The 24050-nt window shown below is 46.2% G+C and overlaps 2 protein-coding genes across 5 annotated transcripts in view; one reads left to right on the forward strand and one right to left on the reverse strand.

The window, feature by feature from the left end:
* Nucleotides 1–166: 166 nt before the first annotated feature.
* On the reverse strand, nt 167–6484 carry SPRING1 (SREBF pathway regulator in golgi 1). Its single transcript, XM_027731340.2, has 5 exons — nt 6261–6484; nt 4661–4817; nt 3304–3455; nt 2729–2842; nt 167–1803 (listed from the first exon to the last, which is right to left on the reverse strand). Exons 1-5 carry the CDS (start codon nt 6369–6371, stop codon nt 1720–1722), a joined length of 618 nt encoding a protein of 205 aa, XP_027587141.1. The 5' UTR covers nt 6372–6484; the 3' UTR covers nt 167–1719.
* A 268-nt stretch (nt 6485–6752) lies between these two features.
* The window catches only part of RNFT2 (ring finger protein, transmembrane 2), a 31969-nt gene continuing 14671 nt past the window's right edge, over nt 6753–24050 (forward strand). The window contains exons 1-8 of one of the 4 annotated variants that reach the window (XM_039388483.1): nt 6753–6802; nt 8046–8232; nt 9096–9374; nt 9502–9561; nt 13359–13840; nt 16227–16303; nt 17796–17896; nt 20099–20252. In XM_039388483.1, coding sequence (XP_039244417.1) covers nt 9515–9561; nt 13359–13840; nt 16227–16303; nt 17796–17896; nt 20099–20252 — 861 coding nt within the window. In that variant the 5' untranslated portion in view covers nt 6753–6802; nt 8046–8232; nt 9096–9374; nt 9502–9514. Of the gene's footprint in view, nt 6803–8045; nt 8233–8902; nt 8990–9095; nt 9562–13358; nt 13841–16226; nt 16304–17795; nt 17897–20098; nt 20253–24050 lie in introns of all 4 variants that reach the window. The other 3 variants (XM_039388482.1, XM_027731333.2, XM_039388481.1) reach the window with 3 other exon arrangements.

The raw sequence follows: 24050 nt of genomic DNA on the forward strand, positions 1-24050 counted from the left end.
CTGCACGTTGCCACGGGATGGCAGCAAAGGGACAAACTGCACAAACTGCTAATGCCAGAGCTCTGGAGCCTGTGGAAAAACAAGATTTCCAAGAGAAAACTGCTGATGGAACCGTTATTTCACATGATGGCTTCTGGGAAAGAACAATGAAAACAATGCAAATGGATTTTATGAGATGGTTGGTACTATTTCTTGTTTGTGTCATATGTAATTGCACAGCATTCTACAGTTCTTTTGCACCAGGATATTCCACCCCTGTGTTTGGGGTTTGCCTTTGTTTGTTTTTTCTTTAAAGCCTCTGTAGATTTTTATCTACATTTTTATTTACTTTTTTATCTAATGCAGTTCAAGCAGGAACACACAAAGTCCAAATCATGAGGAGATGGGTGGGGTAAAAACAAGAGAAATGAATCACTTTACAGAAAAGAACAACTCAGTTCAGTCTAGTGCTTAGACTTTCCCCAGTGACTTGCAGGGGGGAGCACAAATTTAGTCAGCATTTTACTGGTTCTCTACCCATCTTTTCTGTGTTGTGTGGCCTTTAGAGGGAGACAATTTAAACTGCAACTTTAGAGAGCCAGGAGAAGTTGTGGGAGAACCAACCCTGGCCTAGTGCCATTCCGATCAGATCAAGATTCCAGAGCAGCAAGTGTGTCAAACAGCAAATTAAAAGCACCCTGACTGTTCAGCTGAGCTCATGCAACACAGTTGTCCTCAGAGGGCACGTTCTGACACTGGAATTACTTCATGCACCAGGACATCATGAAACTGAGGTCCCAGAACAGCTCCACCCTTTTGCCTCCTGCACAACCAGGAGTGAAGAACATTTGATTTACCAAGTTCAAGCAAACAGCCCTGCACTGTTCCCTGTCAGCAAGGGGACCAGCAGAGAGCTGTTCACAAAACTAAGACTCCTCTTTGAGGAAACTGTTGCAGAGTAACAAGGGAAGTATTTACAACAAACCCCGGGCGGATCCCTGCTCTTCTCTCGTGCTGCAGGACTTGGACAGAATAACAACTCCATTGGAGTTCTGAATGCTTTAAACTCACTAAGAGGAACATGAGCACTATAGTGACAAATCCCAACACAATTCCTTTAGACTAAGGAGGAAGAAAAACCAACCAACTTTAGTCAGGATCTAAAACATCCCTTCTAGCTGACATAGCAGAACAGGGACTGAAAGGCACCAACCACCAGCTCTGCAAAGCATCAATACTTTCAGCTAGTAATCCATATAAAATGAATAAATAATTCATAATTACATATGTAGTGTACACCATGCATGTCAAGAGGGGTTCCAGAGAGAGAAGCAAAGCGTGCTTTTCTCTCTAAAAGCAGAAATCCTCCCATTATTCCTGTCTCTCTGGAAAGTCTCTGGACTGCAGAGACACAACTGAACCTCCATTTACAGCTGCAAAGCCACATTAGATATTTTTCCCACGGTGTTTTACAGCCTAGATCCTAAAATACAGAGGAAATACTCCAAGGAAATACTGGTACTGTGGCACAGTGCTAGCACAGGTGCACAACAAAGTGAAGGAAGCAAGATTCAGTCCCAGAGAACTAGAGTTCCTTGCTCACTCTGACACCTCTGGCTCTGCCCCCACACCCAACACAAGCCATTTGCACTGAGGCTCTTGTAAAGCAGCAGCTGGTGTCTTGTTCCTTTGGCTTCCAGTCTCCAGTTCCTTCCCTCTGTTGCTCAGATCCCTCAGCTTTCAAACAGGCAGGAGCTCGGGGGGATATTCCCCATAGCAGTACTTGGCAATGGGGTCTCTGTAGGTGTTCTCGTGCTGCACACTCTGTCAGGGAGAGGAGGACAAGCTGTAACAACACACACACACATCCCTTCACCCAGGGCCATAACCCACAGCAGTGATTTCCCAAATTCTTCTACCCGTTGGTGTATCACAGCAACTGGAGTCAGACAAGTCTGTTGCTAAATTACAGCACTTTAATGTTGAGCCATACCCAGAACTCCTTTTCAGGAGACTACTCAAGTAAGCGGGGATAGATTCAATAAATACATATATATATGCTTAGGCAGTATCACCAAATGTCCTAAGCAAGCAAGGCACAATAAAGTTGCTATTTGAGATGTGTGCATTTTTCTTGATAAAGCTAGAGTTCAGATACTATGGTTAAAAAAAATCAAAAAAACAGTTTTGGAGACATTTGGAACTATATCCTGTGTTTGCAGTCCATCCTTATTGCTACATTAAATGCTCAAGCTGCATATGATCACCAGCAGCACTTTCTAAGAGGGCCAATGCTTGCTTAGACCAAAATTAATTCTAAATAAAATCACATGGCTAACAGAAGTTCACCTCTGTTCTTAAAACAAACAAACAAACAGAAATATTACAACATACTTTTTGAGTTTCTGTGCAGATGATTGTCAGCATATGGTAAGTCTCCAACTGTACCATAAAATAAATAGCATTCTGAAGCTACTGGGGACAGCTCTCACTGTTCTCATCCTTATAGACCTTCCTCAGAACTCATCCAAGATCTTCTCTGGTCATTGAACTCAGTCTGGTTTTAGCTAAGCACCTCTTTTTTAAAGAGAGTGTGCAACTTGCCCTGCTCTAAACACGCAGGTGAGCTCCCAGCCACAGCTCCAATGTGTTTATGAACACACCCCTGGACATAAAAGCACAACACACAGGACCAAACTCATTTTTCAAGGGCGCTTTTCTGGGCCCTGGACACGTCCTTGTGCCCTACCTGTGATGAAGTCCTACATTTGGCCAGACACAGCTCAAAGTGATCCTCCACTGCCATGAAGAGGTTTTGGAAAGCAATAGCTGCCCGGTTCAGGAAACGCTCCAGGAGATGTTGCTAAAGCAGCCAGCAAAAAAACACAAAACAGTGCTGTCCTTCAGCAAGGAGCAACCCAAGCCCACCCTCACCTAAACAACTCAGGTATCAGAGGAATAGTAAGCAACTCCACTTAGGATTTCTAGCAAGCACTGAAAGGCTAATCCCTCACAGGCCCCAGCAGTAGGAAGAGAACCTAGAGAAGCTCACAGAACACAGGGAAGTGCCAATTACAAAACTGGAATAGCTTTTTCTGCAATAATTTCCCTCCAGCAAACGCAACTGCCCCGAAGCTGAAACACTTTGCAGGGCTCCCAGTGTTTCCCCACGGAGGTGGGAAGGATGAATTTTGTTAAAAGCTTTATTTACAGCTTGCCAGACGGTCCCTGCAGGCTTTCCAAGAAAAGGAACTGTCCCCTCTAAGGGAAAAGAAGCACTTTTAGGCCCAGAGGAACCTGAGAAGCAGGAGGAGGTGCTCTCACCTTGCTGGGCTGGAGGCAGCAGGACACACAGTACTCGTAGATGCTGCAGCAGCCGTTGGGAAGGCAGCTCTCACAGCTGAACAGCTTCGTGCTGGGCACGTGCACGTCACAGCAGCCATTCACCAGCAGGTCCTTCCTCTCACAGATGTACCCTGGCAACAACAGCAGCAGTAACAACTGGGCAAGGCACACCCCTTTCATCCACAGTAGGAATCAAGTAACTTAAGGACAGGTTTATTTGTCATTTAGCAGGTTATGACCCCCCTCTGTCTGGCAGCAGCGATTCTTTGCAGTGGCACTTGGATGTTTCAAACAGCCTGGTGTTATGTGCACAACCAATATGTGCTACTACTCTAATGTGTGCTGTGTGTACAGTAAGAGTGCTTGAATGCAGAATTTTGAAGTTCTGATTTCTTTTTGGCGTAATTCCTTGTTGGGAAAGGGGATTGGTGATGATTGTACTGGAGAAAAACCTGTGACACGTTCTCTCAACAGCTCTGTGCCTGGATAACACTCCTTACAGATCAGTATGAAGGGACTTAGATTTATCCATGCAGAATAGCTCTAAATTAATTGAGTTAGGGAACCATCAGTAGTACAGAACCATGTGTATGTCCTTATGGAAACTACTACCACAGTGTCAGACCGTGAGACAGAGCTGTAATTTTTAGAGACCTCAGGAATTGGCACCAGCCATAATTAAGGCAGTGCCAAATTTAACATTGATGCAAATGACAAAAAAAGATGTGGTGGGTTTTCTACAGCCTTGATTTCTGGTCAAGAAAGATCCAGTGCCTGAGCAACAAGCACAGTGGGGAAGTACTTGTGTAGGGCAAGAAAGGATCTTAAACTTTTAACACTTAAAACAAGTGGTTGATATCCTTGGGTTTCAAGGGTCAGATGAGGTTGTTAACTGTGACTGAGCACTAATTACACGTCCTGAGCTGCCTCCCTACAAGGTCAATAGTGTTTCCTCAATTACTCTCCCTAACACCTCTGACAGTAGGGACACACTGCAGGGAGACACAAACAGCTCTGCAAGCAATGGCAGTAAATGGAGCAGGACTCAGTGTTTGTGTTCTGTGCAAAGATAAGTGGAATTCTTCGACTCTGAGGTGGCCCTGGGAACAGCACAGCCACACTCACACAGCCCTGTGCCTGAGCTGAGCCTGCACAGAACCAAACCAGCAGCGTGTGCAGCCACAGGGGAGTTCATCCAGCCTGGGGACAAAATGCCAATGGCTGAGTAAAAACACCTTAATAAAGAGCAGTTGTTCCTTGGAAGTGCCACTGACAGACAGACAAAGCAGCGTTCAGCACTGCCACGTGCAGAATAAATTCTTAGTGTCAAACATACCCAGTTCATCTGTAATGAGGAGCTTCCCCTGCACAGAATTCCTGCACTGGTTACTCAGCTGGCTGCTGTTTCCCGGGCTGAACTTCACCTTCCACAGGATGGGCTGCTCGTGCTCCTGCACTTGGAGGAGATTCCGATCTCTCACCATCCTCTCTTCCTGCAAGGAAAGACAGTCGTGCAACCAAACATACAAGTTGCTTCTGCCACTTCAATCCACGTGCTCTTCCCACAATTAGAAATGGCTCATAGTTGTAAACTCCACAGCACAGCAAACTCCAGCACCAGTGGAGTAACCAACATACGACTTGTAGTAGGTTACTTTGTGCAATACATAGGAAGATACACAACCCAGTACAATAGGGGTGTGTAAATTCACCAAGGGATCAGCCAACACAGCTGAACTTGGCCACTACAACCACAAAAGCTGTATAAATTATCTTAAATAACCACAGCTGCACATATTTTCCTTTGGTGAGTCCTTTGCTAGTGGAAATACTGCTCACAAGAGATCACAGAATCATAGAACCACAGAATCAGCTGGGTTGGAAGGGACCTCTGAGATCATCAAGTCCAACCCTTGATCCAACCCCGCCGTGGTTCCCAGCCCATGGCACTGATGCCACATCCAGTCTGTCCTTAAACACCTCCAGGGATGGAGAATCCATCACTTCCCTGGGCAGCCCATTCCAATGCCCAATTACCCTCTCTGGAAAGATACAGCAACAATAACCAACAACAAACAACAACACAACAAACAACAACACCATACAACAAACATCAACAAGCAACACTACAACAAGTTACAGCACACAACAATAAAACAAACAACAACAGGCCCTTCGAGATTTTCTTTTTCCAGTTTCGGTTCGAAACACTGTCGCTGTCAGACACAGTATCAGGCGTTACTATTTTAACCTCTTGTGTGTTTAAATTAAACTCTATTGTGTTTAATAATTACGATGTAGCTCTTACAGCGACTCAGCGCTGGTGAGGCCACCCCTGGAGTGCTGTGTCCAGTTCTGGGCCCCTCAGCTCAGGAAGGCCCTGGAGGGGCTGGAGCAGGTCCAGAGAAGAGCAACGAGGCTGGGGAAGGGACTGGAGCACAAGTGCTGTGAGGAGAGGCTGAGGGAGCTGGGGGGGCTCAGCCTGGAGAAGAGGAGGCTCAGGGGAGACCTCCCCACTCTCTGCAACTCCCTGACAGGAGGGGGGAGCCGGGGGGGGTTGGTCTCTTTTCCCAGGCAACCATCAGCAAGACAAGAGGGCTGGGTCTCAAGTTGTGCCAAGGGAGGTTTAGGTTAGATATTAGAATTTCTTTCCAGAGAGGGTGCTCAGCCATTGGAATGGGCTGCTCAGGGAAGTGGTGGATTCTCCGTCCCTGGAGATTTTTAAAAAGAGACTGGATGTGGCATCAGTGCCATGGGCTGGGAACCACGGCGGGGTTGGATCAAGGGTTGGACTTGATGATCTCGGAGGTCCCTTCCAACCCAGCTGATTCTGTGATTCCGGATTCTATAACTCAGGAGATCAGTGTCAGCAGCCTCAGGACCGCAGTGCCCGCGGTCCGAGGGCCGTTGTACCCCCCCAGCCGCCGCTCACTGACCTGCTTGAAGGTGCTGGTGATGAAGTAAACGAGCGAGAGCCCGAACACGAGGCCGAGCACCCAGCGCTTCCTGAGCAGCCGCCGCCACAGCACGGCCCCGCAGGGCACCATGGCGGGCTCAGCTCCAGCGGGGACGGCCCGGCACCCGCATCCCCGGCGGCCCGGGAGGGAGCGGGAGCCCCGGGAGCGGCGGGAGCCCCGGGAGGAAGCGGGAGCCCCGGGAGCGGTGGAGCCCCGGGAGGGAGCGGGAGCCCCGGGAGCGGTGGAGCCCCGGGAGGGAGCGGGAGCCTCGGGAGCGGTGGGAGCCCCGGGAGCGGTGGAGCCCCGGGAGGGAGCGGGAGCCCCGGGAGCGGCGGGAGCCCCGGGAGCGGCGGGAGCCCCGGGACGGAGCGGGAGCCCCGGCAGGGAGCGGGAGCCCCGGGAGCGGCGGCGGCCCTGGCGCGGCCCGAGCGCTTCCGCCGGCCCCGAGCGGGAGGCGGAAGCCGCGGCCGGGCGTGCGCGGGGCGGGACCGGGAGCGGCACCGGGATCGGGATCGGGATCGGTGGGTACGGGGGGACCTCCCGGGCCGGGCAGGGCAGGGCAGGGCAGGGCTGGCTCCAGTTCCCCTGGGCACGGCGCCGCGTGTGCCAGCGGGAATCGCCCGCCTCGGCTTAATGGAGAAAAAAGGCCTCGCTTATGTCTCTGTGTGTGTGTGTACATAGATATATGTGTGTGTGCATAGAACTGTATTTATAGATCTTTACGTATGTATAGATAGATATAAATGTGTATATATATGTTATAGATAGATATAAATGTGTATATATATACATATATATATACATATATAATGTGTATCTATATATATATAAACAGAGAGAAGTGTATATTTAGAGATAGATGTGTATATATATCTATAGATAGATACAGATATATATGTGTATATATATGTATATATAGAGAAATGCGTATAAATGTATGTATATAAGTATGTGTAATATGTATGTATAATATGTATATATAATAAATACATATATGTAATATATACATATATAATATATACATATATATACACACATATATGTGTATATGTATATTATATACATAATATGTACGTATACATATTATGTGTATATGTATATTTTATACATAATATGTATATATACATAATATGTATATTATACATATGTACATATATACATATATGTACATATATACATATATACATATATGTACATATACATTATATATATGTATATATAATAAATACATATACATAATATATAATACATATATGTATATATAATAAATACATATATATGTATATGTATTTATATGTAATATACTTAATATATTTATGTATTTATATGTAATATACAAATATATATAATATACATCATATGTATATATGCATATATATGTATGTCTACATATATAGTATATATACTTATATACGTGTATATAAAATATTTATGTATATGTGTATAATATATTTATAATATAATATGTAATATATATAAGTATATATGTGTATAGAAGTATATATGTATACATATGTTTGTATGTATAGAACTGTACTTATATATATATATACATATATGTGTATATATAGGTGTACATATATACATCTAGGTTTATATATAGATATGGATATGTATATACATATATAGATGTATAGTTGTGTGTATATAGATATATCTATAAATATACACTGGGTTATTTACGTGTGATACACATTCCAAGATGTATGTGTGGATGTACTCTCTGTGCTGTGGTGAAGATGACTCTTTGCATGTGTTTCTTAGAGATGTGCTGTGAGCACTGGGAGCCAGGGGCATTGCAGTCATCCAGTCTGAGGGACCTGTGGTGAGTTGGAAATCTGGACCAGCTTGGACTCTCTGTGGAACTCCGTGTATGGGCTGTCTGCACCCTCTGGAGCTTCCATCTCTCCCACGGTGGCACCTGGCACCTCTGGATAAGGCTGTTGTTCAGGTACTGTTAAAAAATGTCCCAAGTGCAGCAAGATGAAAACCCCTAACCTGGAAAAAGCAGGAGCAGTCAGTACTGAAGCTGAGTCCCTTCTGGAACAAAGGCCATTTAAATGTGATCAAACCTGTAGGACTCTGGGCAGAACAGTCCATTACATCTCACGATGTCCTGCACCTTCAGGACTTGGCATTCATGTCACTGTCCCCTTCATGGCTGATGCCAAAAGAGAAAGTGTTTCCCCGTGGAGCTGAATGTCATTGTGGAGTGTGATTTCACCCCACATCACAATCTAGACTTCCAATGGTCTAGAAACGCGTGAAGGATTTTTCAAGTGCTGGAGTTGCCTCTGCTCTGGCTCTGGCTCTCAGCTTGTAGCATGGGAAGATGGACAGATGTTTTTTATGAGCAGTGACCTCAAAGTTGTTCCCAGGCAGGACAGCTCTGCCTGCACGGGCCAGCCTGTCTTGGCCTGTTCATCATACCTGAATTGCTGTTTTGGTTAAAAAAGAGTATAATGTTATATATCAAGTCAACAGAGATATTGTCAGGGTAGGATTACTGCAGGGAAAGCATGTAAAAGATTACTGGAATACTAAGTGTTGTTACCTCAAATGCAGATTATAACAATTGAAAAAGACCCCATAAATCTATTTTTTGTGTATAAAACTTGCAGATCCTTATAAAAAGAACTTAGGCCGTGAAAATCCAGCACAAGCTGAAACATATAGCAAGAGATTCAAAACCTGCTGGGACTTACAAGGTAAAAAATTCGTAGTTAGGAGAGTTATTTAAAAGAATATTGTGATGACCTGGTTGTATTTTTTCATCGAAGACGTTTATACATTTGCTTTTTTCCTCCCTCTCAGTTTTACAAACCAGGTTTCTGCAGAAGAGGAAGAAGGGGTTTCATTCCCAAGAGCGGATGTTGGGTGGCGTGTCACAGCAGGAGCCACCCTGTTAGATGTCCTCAAGGTCTTTCCCAGGACATGCCAGCTGGACACTGCCCTGTCCTGCCCAAGGGGACCTGACTAGTTCCTGCCCTGCCTGGAGCCCCGTGTCCCTGTGCTGCCACAACTTCCACGTTGTTCCTGTGCAAGCGGGCTGAGGAACAGCCGGGAGCCGGAGGGGCTCTGCCGCAGAAGGAGGTGCTTGGTGCCAGCCATGTGCCCAGCTGGGTGGCACCCCCAGCCCCCCGACGCCGTGGGCCTGTCTCAGTAGCCCCCCCGGGCTCTGCTGCCCCGCGCCGTTGATGTTGAGCGTGTTGTGTTTCAGGGTGCTGAGGAAGATGCAGAGGCGGCACAGCAGCAACACGGACAACGCGCCTCCGGAAAGGTACACCTGCCTCCCTCCTCCCCGCTCCTCCCCAGGGGGGAATGGCCTGATTTAAATGTAGGGGGGGGTTGAGAAGATGGAAGCTCAAAACTGAGTTTCCTCAGTCCTCATCCCTGTGGATGTGGTGTGGCCAGGCTTTCTGCTCGGGTTCGGGAAGTTTGGACACAGATTTACTTTTCCCCCTCGTGTCAGCATTGACTGCTGCCCACCACAGTGTTCCAGGATGATCCAGTGTGGCACATGAGGAGCTGGCTTGGCACAGGCAGGACGTTTTGGAGCGCTAATATTGCTGTTTTGGTTAAAAAAGAGCATAATATTATGTATTAACTCAAAAGAGATGCTGTCAGGTTAGGATTAAGTAACATTTACTGCAGGGAAAGCATAGAAGATTCCTGGAATACTAAGTGTTGTTACTTCAAATGCAGATTACAGCATTTGGAAAAAAAACCATAATATCTATTTTTTTTCCTGTATAAAACTTACAGATCCTTGTAAAAAGAATTTAAGCCCTGAATGATTTGTTGCACAGTCTTATGGGGATCTTGAGTGCAATCAATCTGCAAGGATCAACCTGTATGAACAGAAACTATACTTCTGTTATTAAAGTGTGTAAAAAGTCTGCTGGGCTGAAGCTTTCAACGACTTAGTGTTTTATAAAGAGTTTGAGTGATCCTTTACATCCTCCCAGAGTCTGTATCCAGCTCTATGTATGTGAGTATTTAGATGCAGAATACCTCTAATTCACTTCTGCAATTATACCATCAGCAAGGGAGCCTTGCCACTGTTGTTGTTCTGGTGCTAAGTATTCCCTAGGGCTTTCCCAGAGCTACAGCTTGACTTTGGTTTTTTTTTTTTTCCTAAAGAAGAAACTAATCTAATTAAGACAAAGATGGAACTAACAAATTTAGTTGCTCTGGCTGAGCTGAGGTTATAAGTGAAAGATCATCGGGTTTGCAAGTAGAGTTGCACTTTGATGCCCTGACCCCTGCTAGCATGGTACTGTTCCTAATTTCGGGGAAAAGAAAGCCACCTCCACCTTTTTTTCTGCATGATGCTGCCCAAGCCTCAGTGCAGAAAAAAAAAGTGTGGGTTTTGTATCAGCAGCCAAGGCTGGGGCTTGAGAGGCGCAGAAGGTGCTGAATGGGCCTTCTTGTCTTCTGTGCAGAGCTCTCTGAGTCTGTACAAACCTGTAAGACACTTCAGTTAAAATATATTCAGGGTCTGTGTCTGTTATTGAGTGCAAAAGATAAGCAGAGTAATGTCAGTTGGCTTTTATAAATCCTTCTGGTTTTTAACAGGTTAGGTACCTATTATCAGAGAGGCTGAAGGTTTCTAAATGTAGAATGAAATGCTGTTGCCACTGGTATTCCCTTCTGGTTAACTTCAGCAGCCTCACAATTTCATCCTTGTTTGTTTTTAAATGTGTCCCAGATTAATTCCTTCCTGCTGAAAGCACAGTCCTGTATCCTGGTAGTATTATTCCAAACAATAGTTGTGTCTTTATTTGTAACACTGGGTTCCACCCAGGCTGTTTGTTAGTGTTCCCAGACCCAAGGACTGTCACATTCTGTCCCCGTGTTGTGTGTACATCCCTGAGTTGTAATCACTACTTCTAAAGTTAGAGACCTCCAGGGGTTAAAATCAAGAGAGACCAAAGCCCTGCAACTTGCCTTATTTGTGAGCTTTGCCTCTTGCTGAGCTTATTTATTCTTTACTCTCCTTCTGCAATTTAGAGAGGTATTTGCTGTCTGCCAGGCATTTACTGCCTAATGATCATTCTACTTGTTACCTGGATTGTTCCCTGCCATCTAAACTTGCTTTGTATTCATCTGAATTCCACAGGATTGACTTCAGGTGAAGAAAGCCTCTAGGTGTTAAGAGGAAGGTATTTAGACTTTGTGGAATCTGGAAAGGATCAGTGCCAGAACTAATTCTCTGCAGGTCCCGGTAATTTGGGTACATCCATGTCTAATTTGCCAGGAATATCAAAACAGAAGAATTTCTCTTGACCCACGAGCAGAACCTTTATTAGTTCAGGGACACACAAGCTGCTCTTCCCCAGTTGATTGTGTCTCTTGTTGGTGCAGTTCATCGTTGGGCAGGCAGTGATCAACCCTAAATAAAGACAGAAGGTTTTGGGGGTAGGTCATTGCTTTGAGTTAGCTTGGTTCATTTGTTTCTATGTAATATGACCTGTCTTATTGTGTCAGGTTCCACAGGGTTTTATATGTTTTTCTTTAAATACTAAAGTCAGTGTAGATGATGTTGAGTTTGGTATTGGATGTGTAACTTCTTTGGTTCCTCCAAAAGTCCAAGGAGTGTTTGGGAAGTTTGTTCTTTAAATATTAAAATCAGTGTAGATGATGTTGAATTTGATATTGCATGTGTAACTTCTTTGGTTCCTCCAAAAGTGAAGGGGGTGTTTGGGAATTTTGTTCTCTAGATGAAGGAAGTGGTGCCTGTTGGTCTGGTCTTTAGAGTTCTCTGATCTTGTGAGTTTGGTTACTGGCCTCTAGTTCTGCAACTGTGACTTTCCAACAGCACATAGAGGGAAAACCATCTGTCATCTGGAGACCTACATGTTCTCAAAGTGTGTGAGAGTGGCAGTTTGGACTTGGCCCTCTGCCAAGTACCCAACACCACAGCAAAAGCTCTCCCCCCCCTTTTGTCTATGAACACATGGGAAGCAAAGGGAAGGGAAAAAAACCCAAAAGAACCGAAATAACAGAACTAAAGCAATATATATATATATATGTATTTACACATATATACAATTACAGAACTATATACACATAAGGAAGAAACCCCTTACGCCCCCCGAAAAACAGATATATGCAACCAATAACGAACTGTCAAACCAAAATCTTAATACTTTCCTTAAGAAAACAAAAGCCACTCCACCAAATCTCTCCTCTCGAATCGGAAAACCCACAGGCCTCACAGGCCTCGCTCCCACATGAGACCAACTGCAGGGAGCCTGCTGTCTCCAACTTCACCAGAAGAGACCTGGCCAACTAACTCCCTCCAACTTCTATTTATATTCCTACTTACGTAAAGAACAGCATGGAATATTGGGATATAGGTACTCTCTTGGTTTTGACCTGGTGTGGTAGTTTAGTCTGGGCCTTCCTTGGTGACCAGTTTGTAGCCAAGGAAGTGCCCAGATTTACCCAGTATTCCCTACAATTTTTACATAACCCGGGGTATAAGAAGAAAGGAGGAGAGGCCTTCGCCCCCTCTTTCCTTCCAGCAACTTGGAGGTGCAGGTTCCCTGCTGTTGAGTCTGTCGGGTTGGGGAGTGAGGCCTGGTAAGGCCTTGCCAACCTTGGGAGACGGAGGTTGTCTTTCTGTTGTCCCAAGGAGAGTAGTAAGATATTCTTTTGCTAATTCTTTTAGTTGCTAGATCTTGGGCTATCGATCGTGTATCTTTTATTTTGGTTTTGTTCTTTTTTTCCCTTTCCCCTTCCCTTTCCCTTTTGAAATTGTACATGTATTTCAATTGTATATAACTGTAATATAAGTGTAAATATATTTATATATTTTGCTTTAGCTGCCTCTCTCGTTTTGGTTCTCTTGTTTTTTTTTTTTCTCTCCTCCCTTGGGTTTTGGGGGGGGGTTGGAATTCTTGTGGTGAAGTTTGGAGACATGGCAGGGAGCCAGCTTCAAACCACAACACCTGGTTGCCAGGAAAAGGCCTAGACCAAACCCTTGCAGTGAGGAACACTGAACCACTACAAAAGACCGCGAAGTTCCGCGTCACTCAGTTTTTTAATCGCTTCGCTGTCGTCCCTCCGCAGGAACCGGAGCCAGACGGTGAGTTCCGAGACCAGCGTGGATGAGAGCGGAGTGTTCGAAAGCCTCAAGGCCGAGGCCTCCTCCCCTCAGCAGCTCTTCTCGGGGCTGGCCGGGATCCCCTCGGGCACCATCACGGCCGCGCCCTTCCAGTCGGGGCTGGTGCTGGGCTCCTCGGCGGGAGGCGGCGAGGTCTTCATCCAGATGCCGGCCCCGCGGGAGGAGGGGGCCGGCCGCGCCGAGGGAGCCCCGTTCCACCACCACCGCCAGCCCTCCCACCACTTCCACCACGGCCACCACCGCGGCTCCTCCCTGCTGCACATGGCGGGGGGCGACCGGCACGGCCACGCCGAGGAGGGCCCGGACGAGCAGGGGGGCACCCCGGCCCCGGCCCTCTCAGAGCTGAAGGCCGTCGTCGGGTGGCTGCAGAAGGGGCTTCCCTTCATCTTGATCCTCCTGGCTAAAGTTTGCTTCCAGCACAAGCTTGGTAAGCACCCCCATCCTTTCTGAACCCTATTATGAAGCTTTGTCAGGCTGTGGTGTCACATACTCTTATCCATAGAATCAGAGAACCACAGAATCAGCTGGGTTGGAAGGGACCTCAGAGATCAGCAAGTCCAACCCTTGATCCAACCCCGCCGTGGTTCCCAGCCCATGGCACTGATGCCACATCCAGTCTCATCATAAAAACCTTCAGGGACAGAGAATCCTCCACTTCCCTGGGCAGCCCATTCCAATGGCTGAGCACCCTCTCTGGAAAGAAATTCTTTCTAATGTCTAACCTAAACCTCCCCTGGCTCAGCTCAAGACCGAGCCCTCTTGTCTTGCTGATGGTTGCCTGGGAAAAGAAACCAACCCCCCCCTGGCTCCCCCCTCCTGTCAGGGAGTTGCAGAGAGTGAGGAGGTCTCCCCTGAGCCTCCTCTTCTCCAGGCTGAGCCCCCCCAGCTCCCTCAGCCTCTCCTCATGGGAATTGTGCTCCAGTCCCTTCCCCAGCCTTGTTGCTCTTCTCTGGACCTGCTCCAGCACCTCAATGTCCTTCCTGAGCTGAGGGGCCCATGTGACAGTGTGTGGTAGTTTGGACTTGGCTCCCCTGCCAAGTGCTCAAGACCACAGCAAAGGTCTTCCCCCCCACCACCCTTTTTATGAAGGCAGGGGAAGGAAAGGGAAGAAAAAAACTACCAAAAAAACCCCGAAATAACAGAACCAAAGCAGTATATATATATTTTACACTTCTATACAGTTACAAAAACTATATGCATATAAGAAAGAGAACTCCCAACACCCAAAAAAACCCCCAGAAAAACAGGTATACGCAATCAATTAAAGAACTAGCAAACAAAATCTTAGTACTTTCCTTAAGGAAGCAGAGTCCACACCACTGGATCTCTCCTCTCGGATGGGGAAAAAAAACCAACAACCTCTCAAAAAAATCCCCAGGCCTGCACTCCCACACGAGGAGCCCAGCCACAGGGAGGTTACTTTGCTTCCTCCAACTCCTCCTCTCTGAGAAGAGATCTCCCCTCCAAATTCCTCCCCTCTTCTATTTATATTTCTGCTTATGTAAAGAACAGAATGGAATATTGGGATATTGGTACTTCCTTGACCTGGTTGCCTGGAAGAGGCCTAAACCAAACCACTACACAGTGTCCAGGTGTAGCCTGGCACGAAGGGGACACACTCAAATGCACGTGATAAATTCACCCTATTTTCAGTCCCAGCTGTTCTAAAAATATTAAAACCAAAGGGGAAAAGCACTTGGTGCTCGCCTGCAAATTGTACTTAATTACTACTTGCCCTAAGAATTTTTATGGCACCAGTTAAAACTGAACACTGACAAGTCCAGTGAGTGTGGTGCAGAAAAATATTGAAAGCAGGCAGTGAACACATGCAGCTTGTCACTTCTTCAGAGACAGCACTTGTTAACAGAGCTTGGAAGGATGTTCACCAGCTCCCTGCTCTGAAGGCCCTCACCTGAACAGCAGTTGTTACACCCAGCAGGATATCCACAGGTAGTTTAGTACTATGAACATCTTTGCTGTCCTGACCAGTTCTGTTCCTTTTCCTGATCTCCCCTTGACATTCCCGTGAGGGTGAGGATGTTACCAAGGCTTCTCCCTCAGAGCTCTCTCTAGGAGAGGTGGGCAGAGCTTACACTGGTGACTGGCAAAGGCTTCTGTGGAGCACAGAAGGGTTCTGAGGAATGAGACACTTGTCTAGCTGTGGTAGCTGTGAAATCAAGTCAGACAGCATCAGCAGTTGCATCTTGCAGTTGAGATCTTCAGAGTTCCCTGAAGAATATGTCTATGCAGGGTTTTTTTAATGGTGCCTGAGTATTTTAGCACTATAAAATTGTATGTTTGGCATGTCTGTGGATCCTGACTCATTCTGAGATTATCAACACTAGGAAACCAGTAATGCTTCCGTTTTAGTCCACTTACAACTCTGACAGGGATTTGGTTAATTCATATCTGCAATATCTTGGCCTTTGGACCTGCTATCCTGTAGGTTTTTATAGTGTGCCCTGTCCTCCAGGAGCTGCTGAACTGCTGTTGTAATACTGTCACCTGGCACAACGCAGCCACAACTCAGAGCACTTGTGTTCTCCTTCAGGACCTTAGGACAGAGTGTCTGTGCTGGGCTGGGTGCTCACTGCAGTGCTGCATCTTCATTTACACTGAATTTGAAGTACAGAGCCCAGACTGCCCTGGTTTAGTCGCCCGTACATTCAAATTCCCGGCGCATCCAGAGTACCACCCAGTAATGTTTTTTCTGAGCTTGAGATGCTGGTGTCCCTGGCTCAGAACTGGTGTCCCTGGCTCAGGACTGGTGTCCCTGGCTCAGGAGTGCCCCCCTGACAGTGCCTTCCCTGCAGGGATTGCTGTGTGCATTGGCATGGCCAGCACCTTCGCCTACGCCAACTCCACGCTCCGAGAGCAGGTCGCCCTGAAGGTGAGTCCAACATTTTACCTCCCTGTGTTCCCGGGAAACACCACCCTCTGTGCACAAAACAACACCTTCTTTGGCACTGGAGGGCTGAATGCATTTATATGGGCACAGATCTTTCAGAACAAAGAGTTCTGAAAGGCCCTAATCCCACCCTCCTCTTCCTGCTTCTCCACACCGATGCTCTCCCACTGTTTCTACCCTATTTTGTCGTGAGTGTGAAAGTAGTAAACAAAGAGAGGACAGCTCAGGGGTGTTGTAATCTGCATCTCCCCGTGCCACTGGCTGGCAGTGCATCTTCCAGCACTTCTCTGCACCTGGGTTTCCCCATTTCAGCAGCAGTGCTGAAAGCTATTTGACTTATTAATGATGAGATTTAACTTATTAGCATTTAGATCATGTTTTGAGGTGTTTAACTGAAACATTTTGTGGATGTGTTGCTTGTTAGCATCTTTATAATGCTGTTGAGAATGTACAGAAACCAGCAGACCTTTCCAGGCCTTGTGATCTTCAGTGTCAGAACAGTTCAACAGCACTAAAAGCACAAGACTAGAATTCCTTTTTTATTAAAATTGCATGGGTGGCACAAGTGTGTACTGGTATCTACCAACAGCAGTGGAATAAATGTGCTGCAATGCTGAATGAAGAGATAAATTGCACAATCATGTAATAGATGGCTGTTGCCTTGCACTTTGCACTCTCTCCTTCCAGCAGTGTGCCCCTTAATCCCCCTGCTTTAAATCTCAGCCTAACATCCCTGCAGAGACCTATTTCCTTAATAAATCAGCTCACAAGAAAAATGGTGGGTGTTTTTTCCTCCCAGGAGTAAAATTTACTCTTCAAAATTACCCTGGGCCAAGACCCAGGACAAGATCTTCTGCCATCCAGCTTCTGTCTGTAATGTTCCATGTATTTTGAAATGCAGCACTTGCACTTCTTTTTTGACCTTCAGTTACTTCCTCGATCAAAAATGCCTGTTCTGGAACCTCCCTGCATTTGGATAACACTCAGATGTGCTGCAGGTGCTGATGGGTTATATTTGGTTTAGCTGAGCCTTCCTCTCACTCAGAGGATCTGTTTGTAAACCCCCCCTTTGATGAGGTGTCACTCCCACCAGGTGACAGCTCAGAATTTAGGACAATACATGGAACTGACTTTTTTTTAATCTGCTTGTCACACTGAGTTTTAAATACCAGCAGAATTTAGATGTCCCAGGAAAGATCCCGACTTTGAAGATTGCATTCTGCAAGGAAGGCTGTCACCTCCCCCACCATATTTCAATTAATCTTCCTGAAGTTACTTTATTTGAAAGGTTTGCTGGGTGAGAGCCATTTCTGCCTGTGTTTATATGTGTCCTTACCTAGCAGCCTGCTTCTGAGCCTTAGTCCTGTGTCAATAAACTAATTACTGAACACTTAGATACATATTTGTGTCCCCTGGGATGGGCACAACCCACAAGGCTTCCAATTTATCTTCTCTCCTTCTTTCTCTTGCCCAGGAGAAGAGATCAGTGCTGGTTGTGTTCTGGATCCTGGCCTTTCTCACTGGAAACACCTTGTACTTGCTTTACACATTCAGCTCTCAGCAGCTCTACAACAGGTAGGTGGGCAGGACTCAAGTTGTCCGTGCTGGAAGCAGGTGATAATTGCCAGGGAGGAGAAGAATTGCCCACTGTTCCCCACACTTTGGAAGTGTTCATGCCTAAAGCACCTGCTGTCTTGGCTGCATCTCTGTCCTACCTTTCAGTGGAGCAGAAGGATGTGTGTCATTTCTGCAATCAGTGGCATAGCCAGGGTGGAAATGGGGGGTGAGGACACATGACGTGTTTCAGAGCAGGGTGGACCCTTTTTAACAGGGACCTCTGAATTTCCACTTTGACTGCAGGGGCTGAACATACAGAGCAGGTGTCAGAAGCAGGTGAGGCACAGACCCACTGATTTTCCTCTTCCTGTAATGTTTTCTCTTCAATCTGTCAAGCTTTGAGTCCAGGACAGGAGATAAACAGGTGAAATAGTAGTGTTTTACTTCAGTGTCCTCAGGGCTTGGAGGCACTTGGATCTGAGGTAATTAAGACATCCTTGACCTTCAAATTCTCACTAAGCAGTTCTCAAGTACAGAAAAGTTTGTACCAATGGATTTGGTTCAGCACTACCCCTAAAGTCTGTAGGAATTATGACAGACAGGAAGCAAAGATACACAACTTAAGCAAGGAGATGTTAGTAGAATAAATAGGAAGAAATGGAGCAACATCAAACCTAATTATTTAGAAAGTAGTTTTGATATTAGGAGCTAAAACCATATGAATTATCTCCCTCATTAGAATTTTCTTTGTCCCACTGAAGGGGACTTAGAACTTGAGGCTGAAAATACAACGTGCAGCAGTTGGGTTATGGCTACGCAGCTCTTGGGTTTGGTTTCTCTGCCAATTGTTTCATTGCTGCCCTGCTTCTTCCCAACAATGCTGTCTATGGGAAGAGCCAAGGTCTGCCCCTAACCCTGGTATCCTTTGGAATTGCCCCTAGTGGATTTGGATTTGGTCACTGGAAAAACTCTGTATGTAAATGCTTCTGGAAGGGGGGAGAGGTGAGAAGGCTTGAACGTGTGGGTCCAGATGGGAGATGCCAGGCCATGGGATTCCCTGGATATGGCTCGTGGGAGGGAATGGAAGAGAAGCAGGAATGGCAGAAAGGTGTGGAAGCATCGAGAAGGAATTTGCATCCCAGGGAACCTGTGTGTCTGTAAGGTGGTGGTCAGGGTTAAAAACATGGATGGGACTAGTTTAAAATAGAGGGTAGATCACCCAAAATAAAGGGCTTTCAGCAAATTGGGGCCACCCTACACACAGTTTAGGGCAGGGCTTATTACCAATGGACAGGCTGGGCCACATTTCCATGGAGGATCCCTGTTCCTGGGAGTGCTGCTGTGTCATGCTTGGGCTGGTGCATCTGTTGCCTGTTGTGTGGGGACCTGGGACTATTCACAGGGCAGGCTTGTCAAATTAGAAGTAGCTGCTTCGTGTTTGTTTCTTTCTGGCTTATTTTTCATTTCCTGATTTATTTTTTCCTAGTGTTTTTATTTATTTATTTATTATTTCTAGTGCACGAATAGTAGTAAAGCCTCTGATTCTGTTTCTGTTTTTAGGGTGTAATTTTACCTGTTGTGCTGTGCCAGTGTTGTGAGTATTTTAAATTCATGTTCAGGCCTTTCATTTCGGGTTGGTTATTTTACTTTTGCTTTATTTTTTTTGTTGTTTTTTTGGGTGTTTTTTTTTTGGTTAAGTGTTTGCTTTCTACCACGAGGCTTTAGCAGCTAAACACCCTGAAGACAAATTCTGGTTTTTCAGCCTCAGTAGGGTCCAGTCCTCATTGCTGCTCAGGTCAGTGGCTCCTGCCCATTGCTGTGTGGAATTCTGCTGTCCCAGACTCCACTTTTTTCAAAGAGCAAACGTTGAGCAGGACTTCCCAGGGTAAGGTTGTGCATTCAGATCACAGAATCAGACAGAGCTGAAGGCACTGCCTGCACACCAAAGGCTCTGGTGCAGCGTGGAGGGCAGGCTGTGGAGATTGCAGCCTTCCAAAACAGGTTTGGGTCCTGTTTGGTGGTAGTGGGCAAACCTGGTGACCTCAGGAGAACAAGAGCAAAGCCAAGAGAGGAAGCAGGGCACTGATTTGCATGTCTGACTCCTCTTGCCCTTGGCAATTCCCCTGGGGCTCAGGGGAGTTTCTGGGCTCTCTCTCTCTAGCCAGCAGTGGACACAAGAAGCTTGAGTGAGGTTCTCACTGGTGTTTTGGTGTCTTTCAGCCTGATCTTTCTGAAGCCCAACCTGGAGAGGCTGGACTTCTTCGACCTGATGTGGATCGTGGGCATCGCAGACTTCGTGCTCAAGTACCTCACCATCGCCCTCAAATGCCTCGTGGTGGCCCTGCCCAAGATCATCCTGGCTGTCAAGTCCAAGGTAGGAGACTCCTCTAGATGTACAAGTATTTATCTTTGATAATCTGATACTTTTAGAACACGTTTGCAGCGTGAAATCCCAGAATCCCAGAATGGTTTGGGTGGGAAGGGACCTTAAAGCCCATCCCTTCCCACCCCCTGCCATGGGCAGGGACACCTCCCACTAGCCCAGGTTGCTCCAAGCCCCCTCCAACCTGGCCTTGGACACTTCCAGGGATCCAGGGGCAGCCACAGCTTCTCTGGGAAACCTGTGCCAGGGCCAAATATGAATGGAAGAATAAAAATAATGAAATCTCTTCATAAAACTTTGGCACTTGGGTATCAAGGTTTGGGGTTTGAGCCATCAGCCCTGAGCAAGGGTTTGGTAGCACCAGCAAGTGATGGAAGTCCAGAGATGAGGAATTCATTGCTGGAGGAGGAATAGACACTAGCAGTGAGGTAACAGCTTGTCTGGTTGAATTCCTTGTTTTCTGAGCAACCTCTGTAAATACATATTTCTGAAGCACAAATCTCTTCACTTCATGGGAAGAAACTGCAAGTACTTGTGTCTTTGGCTTTCCACTTGGGCCAAAGCAGTAACAGGATTCAATTGAAGCTCCTGGTGCCAAAAAAGACACCACCCCTTCTACATAACCACAGGTGAAGAAATATTTTAATGTTTAAGGTATTTAAATTATTACGAAGTTATTCGTAGACTAGGCCTAACTTTGGAAACCTCCTCACTACATTCTCTCCCTGAAAATACCTTTTCATGTGTTTTCACCTGCACAGATCTGTCATGCTGCCTCTTTATCCACTTGGTAGCCTCTGCATTCCAGTGGCAAACACAGAGATGTGTATTATTTGCCTTCAGTAAAGGAACTTTCTGGCAGCTGTTGGGATGAAAGGCACTGTATAGATGCAAGATACCATCATTAATCCCTGAAAAGTCTCAGGCAGGGCACTTAGGAGGATATCTAAACTGGGAATAGTTTTGCTTGGAAATGACAGGGGTGGCAGGGGAGTTGAGCAGTTTGTTCCTGCACAGCAGGGCTATTTGAGATGGTTATTAATTTATTTCTGGCAATTGTCCAACTTTTTTTTTTCCCCTCCTTCTTCTATTATTATTATTATATTTTAGGAGATTAATGTGCTGGGTCAGAGCATAATCCAGCCTGGGGAGGGAGGGAAAAGTGATGTGAATAACCTCCCCAAGATAAATTGCAGCGTTGGAAAAGGTTCACAGCCTTTGCTTGCCTGTCTGAGAGCTCTCCCAAGCACTCATTAATCCTTGTCTGGAGAGAAGAAAGGGAAGGGGTCTTTATTTGCAGCTACAGGGGGAGGCTGGTAAGATCACATCTGTCAGGGGCCTGTAATGACTCAGAGCACAGATGCTTCGTTTTTAATACCTTTTTCTGGAGAGCAACACTTCTCACTTTTTTCAAGCCCCTGTTTTGTCCAAGGATGTTGTTGACGGGCTCGGTGTCCCCTGACAAGTCAGACTGCTGCTCCCTGCCACCACAGAGCTGGATTTGTCTCCCCCACTCTGCACTGCCACCCAGGGATGAGATCTCAGGGGACAGATCTCAGCTCCTTCTGAGTTAGAACAGTTCTATTGCAACTTAGGCACGTTAACTTTGACCAAAATATTTATTATTTGCTGTCTTAACACTTGCCAGGTACAAAGTTATGCTCTGCTTCCCCAGGTGCTCCTACCAGAGCTTCTGCTTTAAGCCCAGATGGGAGTTTATGAGCTGGTGGGTGGCTGTCACTTAATGGTATCGTGCTGCTGGAGAAAGATAAATTAAACTGGAGGAAAGGTAGATTTTTTTTCAAGATATACATATATATAGTGAGAATTTTTGTGCCAATATAACCAGTCAGAACAGCTCCCCTAATGCAGGGCCTGAAGGGGAAGCTGCTGCCCTCTCAGGGGTGGAGTTCAGCCCAGCTGGGAGTGGGACACAGGGATTTCATCCTGAGCTTCCTTGCAGGCCTGGCAGTCAGCAATAACCACAGAGCTTGTCCAGGGATGGCATTTGAGGAACTTTGATCACTGTGCTCTCAACCTCTGAGCAGGCTCTTCGGATTTTTCCTGGTTTTGGAAGTTCCAAGGCACCTCCAAAGCCAGGCTGGCTTTTTGTGCTGCTCCTTGAGGTTCTGGTGTTCTCTGGGTGCTCTGTGCTCTTCACTGCTGCTTGCAAGGCACTTCCTCGAATATCCTCCTTTAAGTGTCTTACCTCTCCATGTCCATTGGGATTGGAGCAAGATCAGGTTCTTTTCTTTCTGTTCCAGTCTTCCTTCCTCCCCTCAGTCTTCTCTGGAGACTGAACACCACCAATTTTTTGAGTCTTTTCTCAAAGATTTTTAATTCCGGATCTTATTATTCTCTTCTGGACTGTCTTCATCCCTCCCTGTTTTCCAGAGCATTTCTCCAGCCTGTCAGAATGAGTTTGGATTATAATCCTTCCTTCTATTGCATTTACAGCCTTTCCCAGTTGAGTGTCAGCTGTAGATTTAATAAACCCACTCTGTTCCATCGAGATCATTGATGAAAACAGTGAATAGCACTAAACTCTGCTTCCCTCAGATGCATTTTGACAGTGAACACATAAAAAATTTGGGCTGGAGCACTCAGTTCTGCCCCCCTAAAGTGCCTGGGTCGTGTATTCCTAGCATGGCAACTTTTGGTGTAGGATAACATTTGCATTTACAGCATTTGTGCTTTAAATGAGAGAAAGCAAACTAAAATTGAAAGGCAGAAAAATAAGGTTGTCTTTGCAATCAGAACACAGAGGGCAAGAAACATTCCCAGGAGTGCTTGAAGTGTGAAGCCTGAGAACTGATCTATTATGTATTATATTTAGGGTACAACTAGCCAGAGTTCTCCAAGCTTGAATAACTCAGAATGGAATATCTCTGCCACAAACTCCTCCAGAGAATGAGGGAAGACTGAAAAACTTGACAAAATAATCCCAGGCCTTGCCAGGCTCCAAACCAGCCTGGAAAACAGAGGTGCCAAGAGAGGCTGTGAGGGTGCAGTCAGGCTGGAAAGCAGGGAAGGAAGGGCTGGTGAATGGGAGAGAAAGTCAGGAAAAAGGACAGATCTCACACCTCTGGGTCAGTGGAGTTGGCAGAAGGATCAAACCTGTGGCTAAAGGTGTCCCCTCCTCCCCCACGAGCTGCTGGGCACGTTAAGCCAAGTTCAAGTTCTAATTTCAGCTGGGCTCATCATTTCTTTGGGAGGGGGGGGGTTTGTTTGGCTCCCACCCTGCTCTCCATTAAAAAAAAAAAAAAAAGGCAAATAAGATCATTTGGTTCAATATAAAATGAATTAAAGTAAATTAAACTGCAGGAGCCATGTGGCCTTGCAGAGGCTTCCATTGTTGTACACCCCTGGATGGCAGCTTTTCATTTGCACTGCTGAGGAATGACAGCTTGAGGGGGGTGGAATTAAAAATAAGGAAATAAATAATAAAAAGGCACACTTGCCAAAGATTTCACTTAGGAAATCCCAGGTGCCTGCAAGTCTCCCATCCCCTCCTCATGCTCCTGGCAGCAATCTGAGCTGGTTATCCTGGAGGATGGAGTGAGACAAAAGAACTGTAAGGAACTGGGATCCCAGGGTTTTTTATATATGTATCCTTATCCCTAGAGGGGAGAAGGACATTTTTCCAATCATCTTAATGGGCTGGTAGATAAGAAAGACCCTAAGTTGGAATTTTCCTTCCGTGCTCAGTACAGATGTGCAGCCCAGTTCCAGGGAGCTGCATTTCCAGGAGGCTGGAAATTCAGAAGGAAAACACTTTAACACTGGCTT

The sequence above is a fragment of the Pipra filicauda genome, unplaced genomic scaffold (genome assembly GCF_003945595.2).
Source record: "Pipra filicauda isolate LSUMZ 115617 unplaced genomic scaffold, ASM394559v2 scaffold656_size334665_pilon, whole genome shotgun sequence".
In the NCBI taxonomy this organism is placed as follows: domain Eukaryota; kingdom Metazoa; phylum Chordata; class Aves; order Passeriformes; family Pipridae; genus Pipra; species Pipra filicauda.

Coding starts and splice junctions, on each gene's coding strand:
- SPRING1 (XM_027731340.2), bottom strand. CDS start 6,371: ATGGTGCCCTGCGGGGCCGTGCTGTGGCGGCGGCTGCTCAGGAAGCGC. Junction 4,818..6,260: donor TCACCAGCACCTTCAAGCAG/GTCAGTGAGCGG, acceptor CTTTCCTTGCAG/GAAGAGAGGATGGTGAGAGA. Junction 3,456..4,660: donor CCTCATTACAGATGAACTGG/GTATGTTTGACA, acceptor TGTTGTTGCCAG/GGTACATCTGTGAGAGGAAG.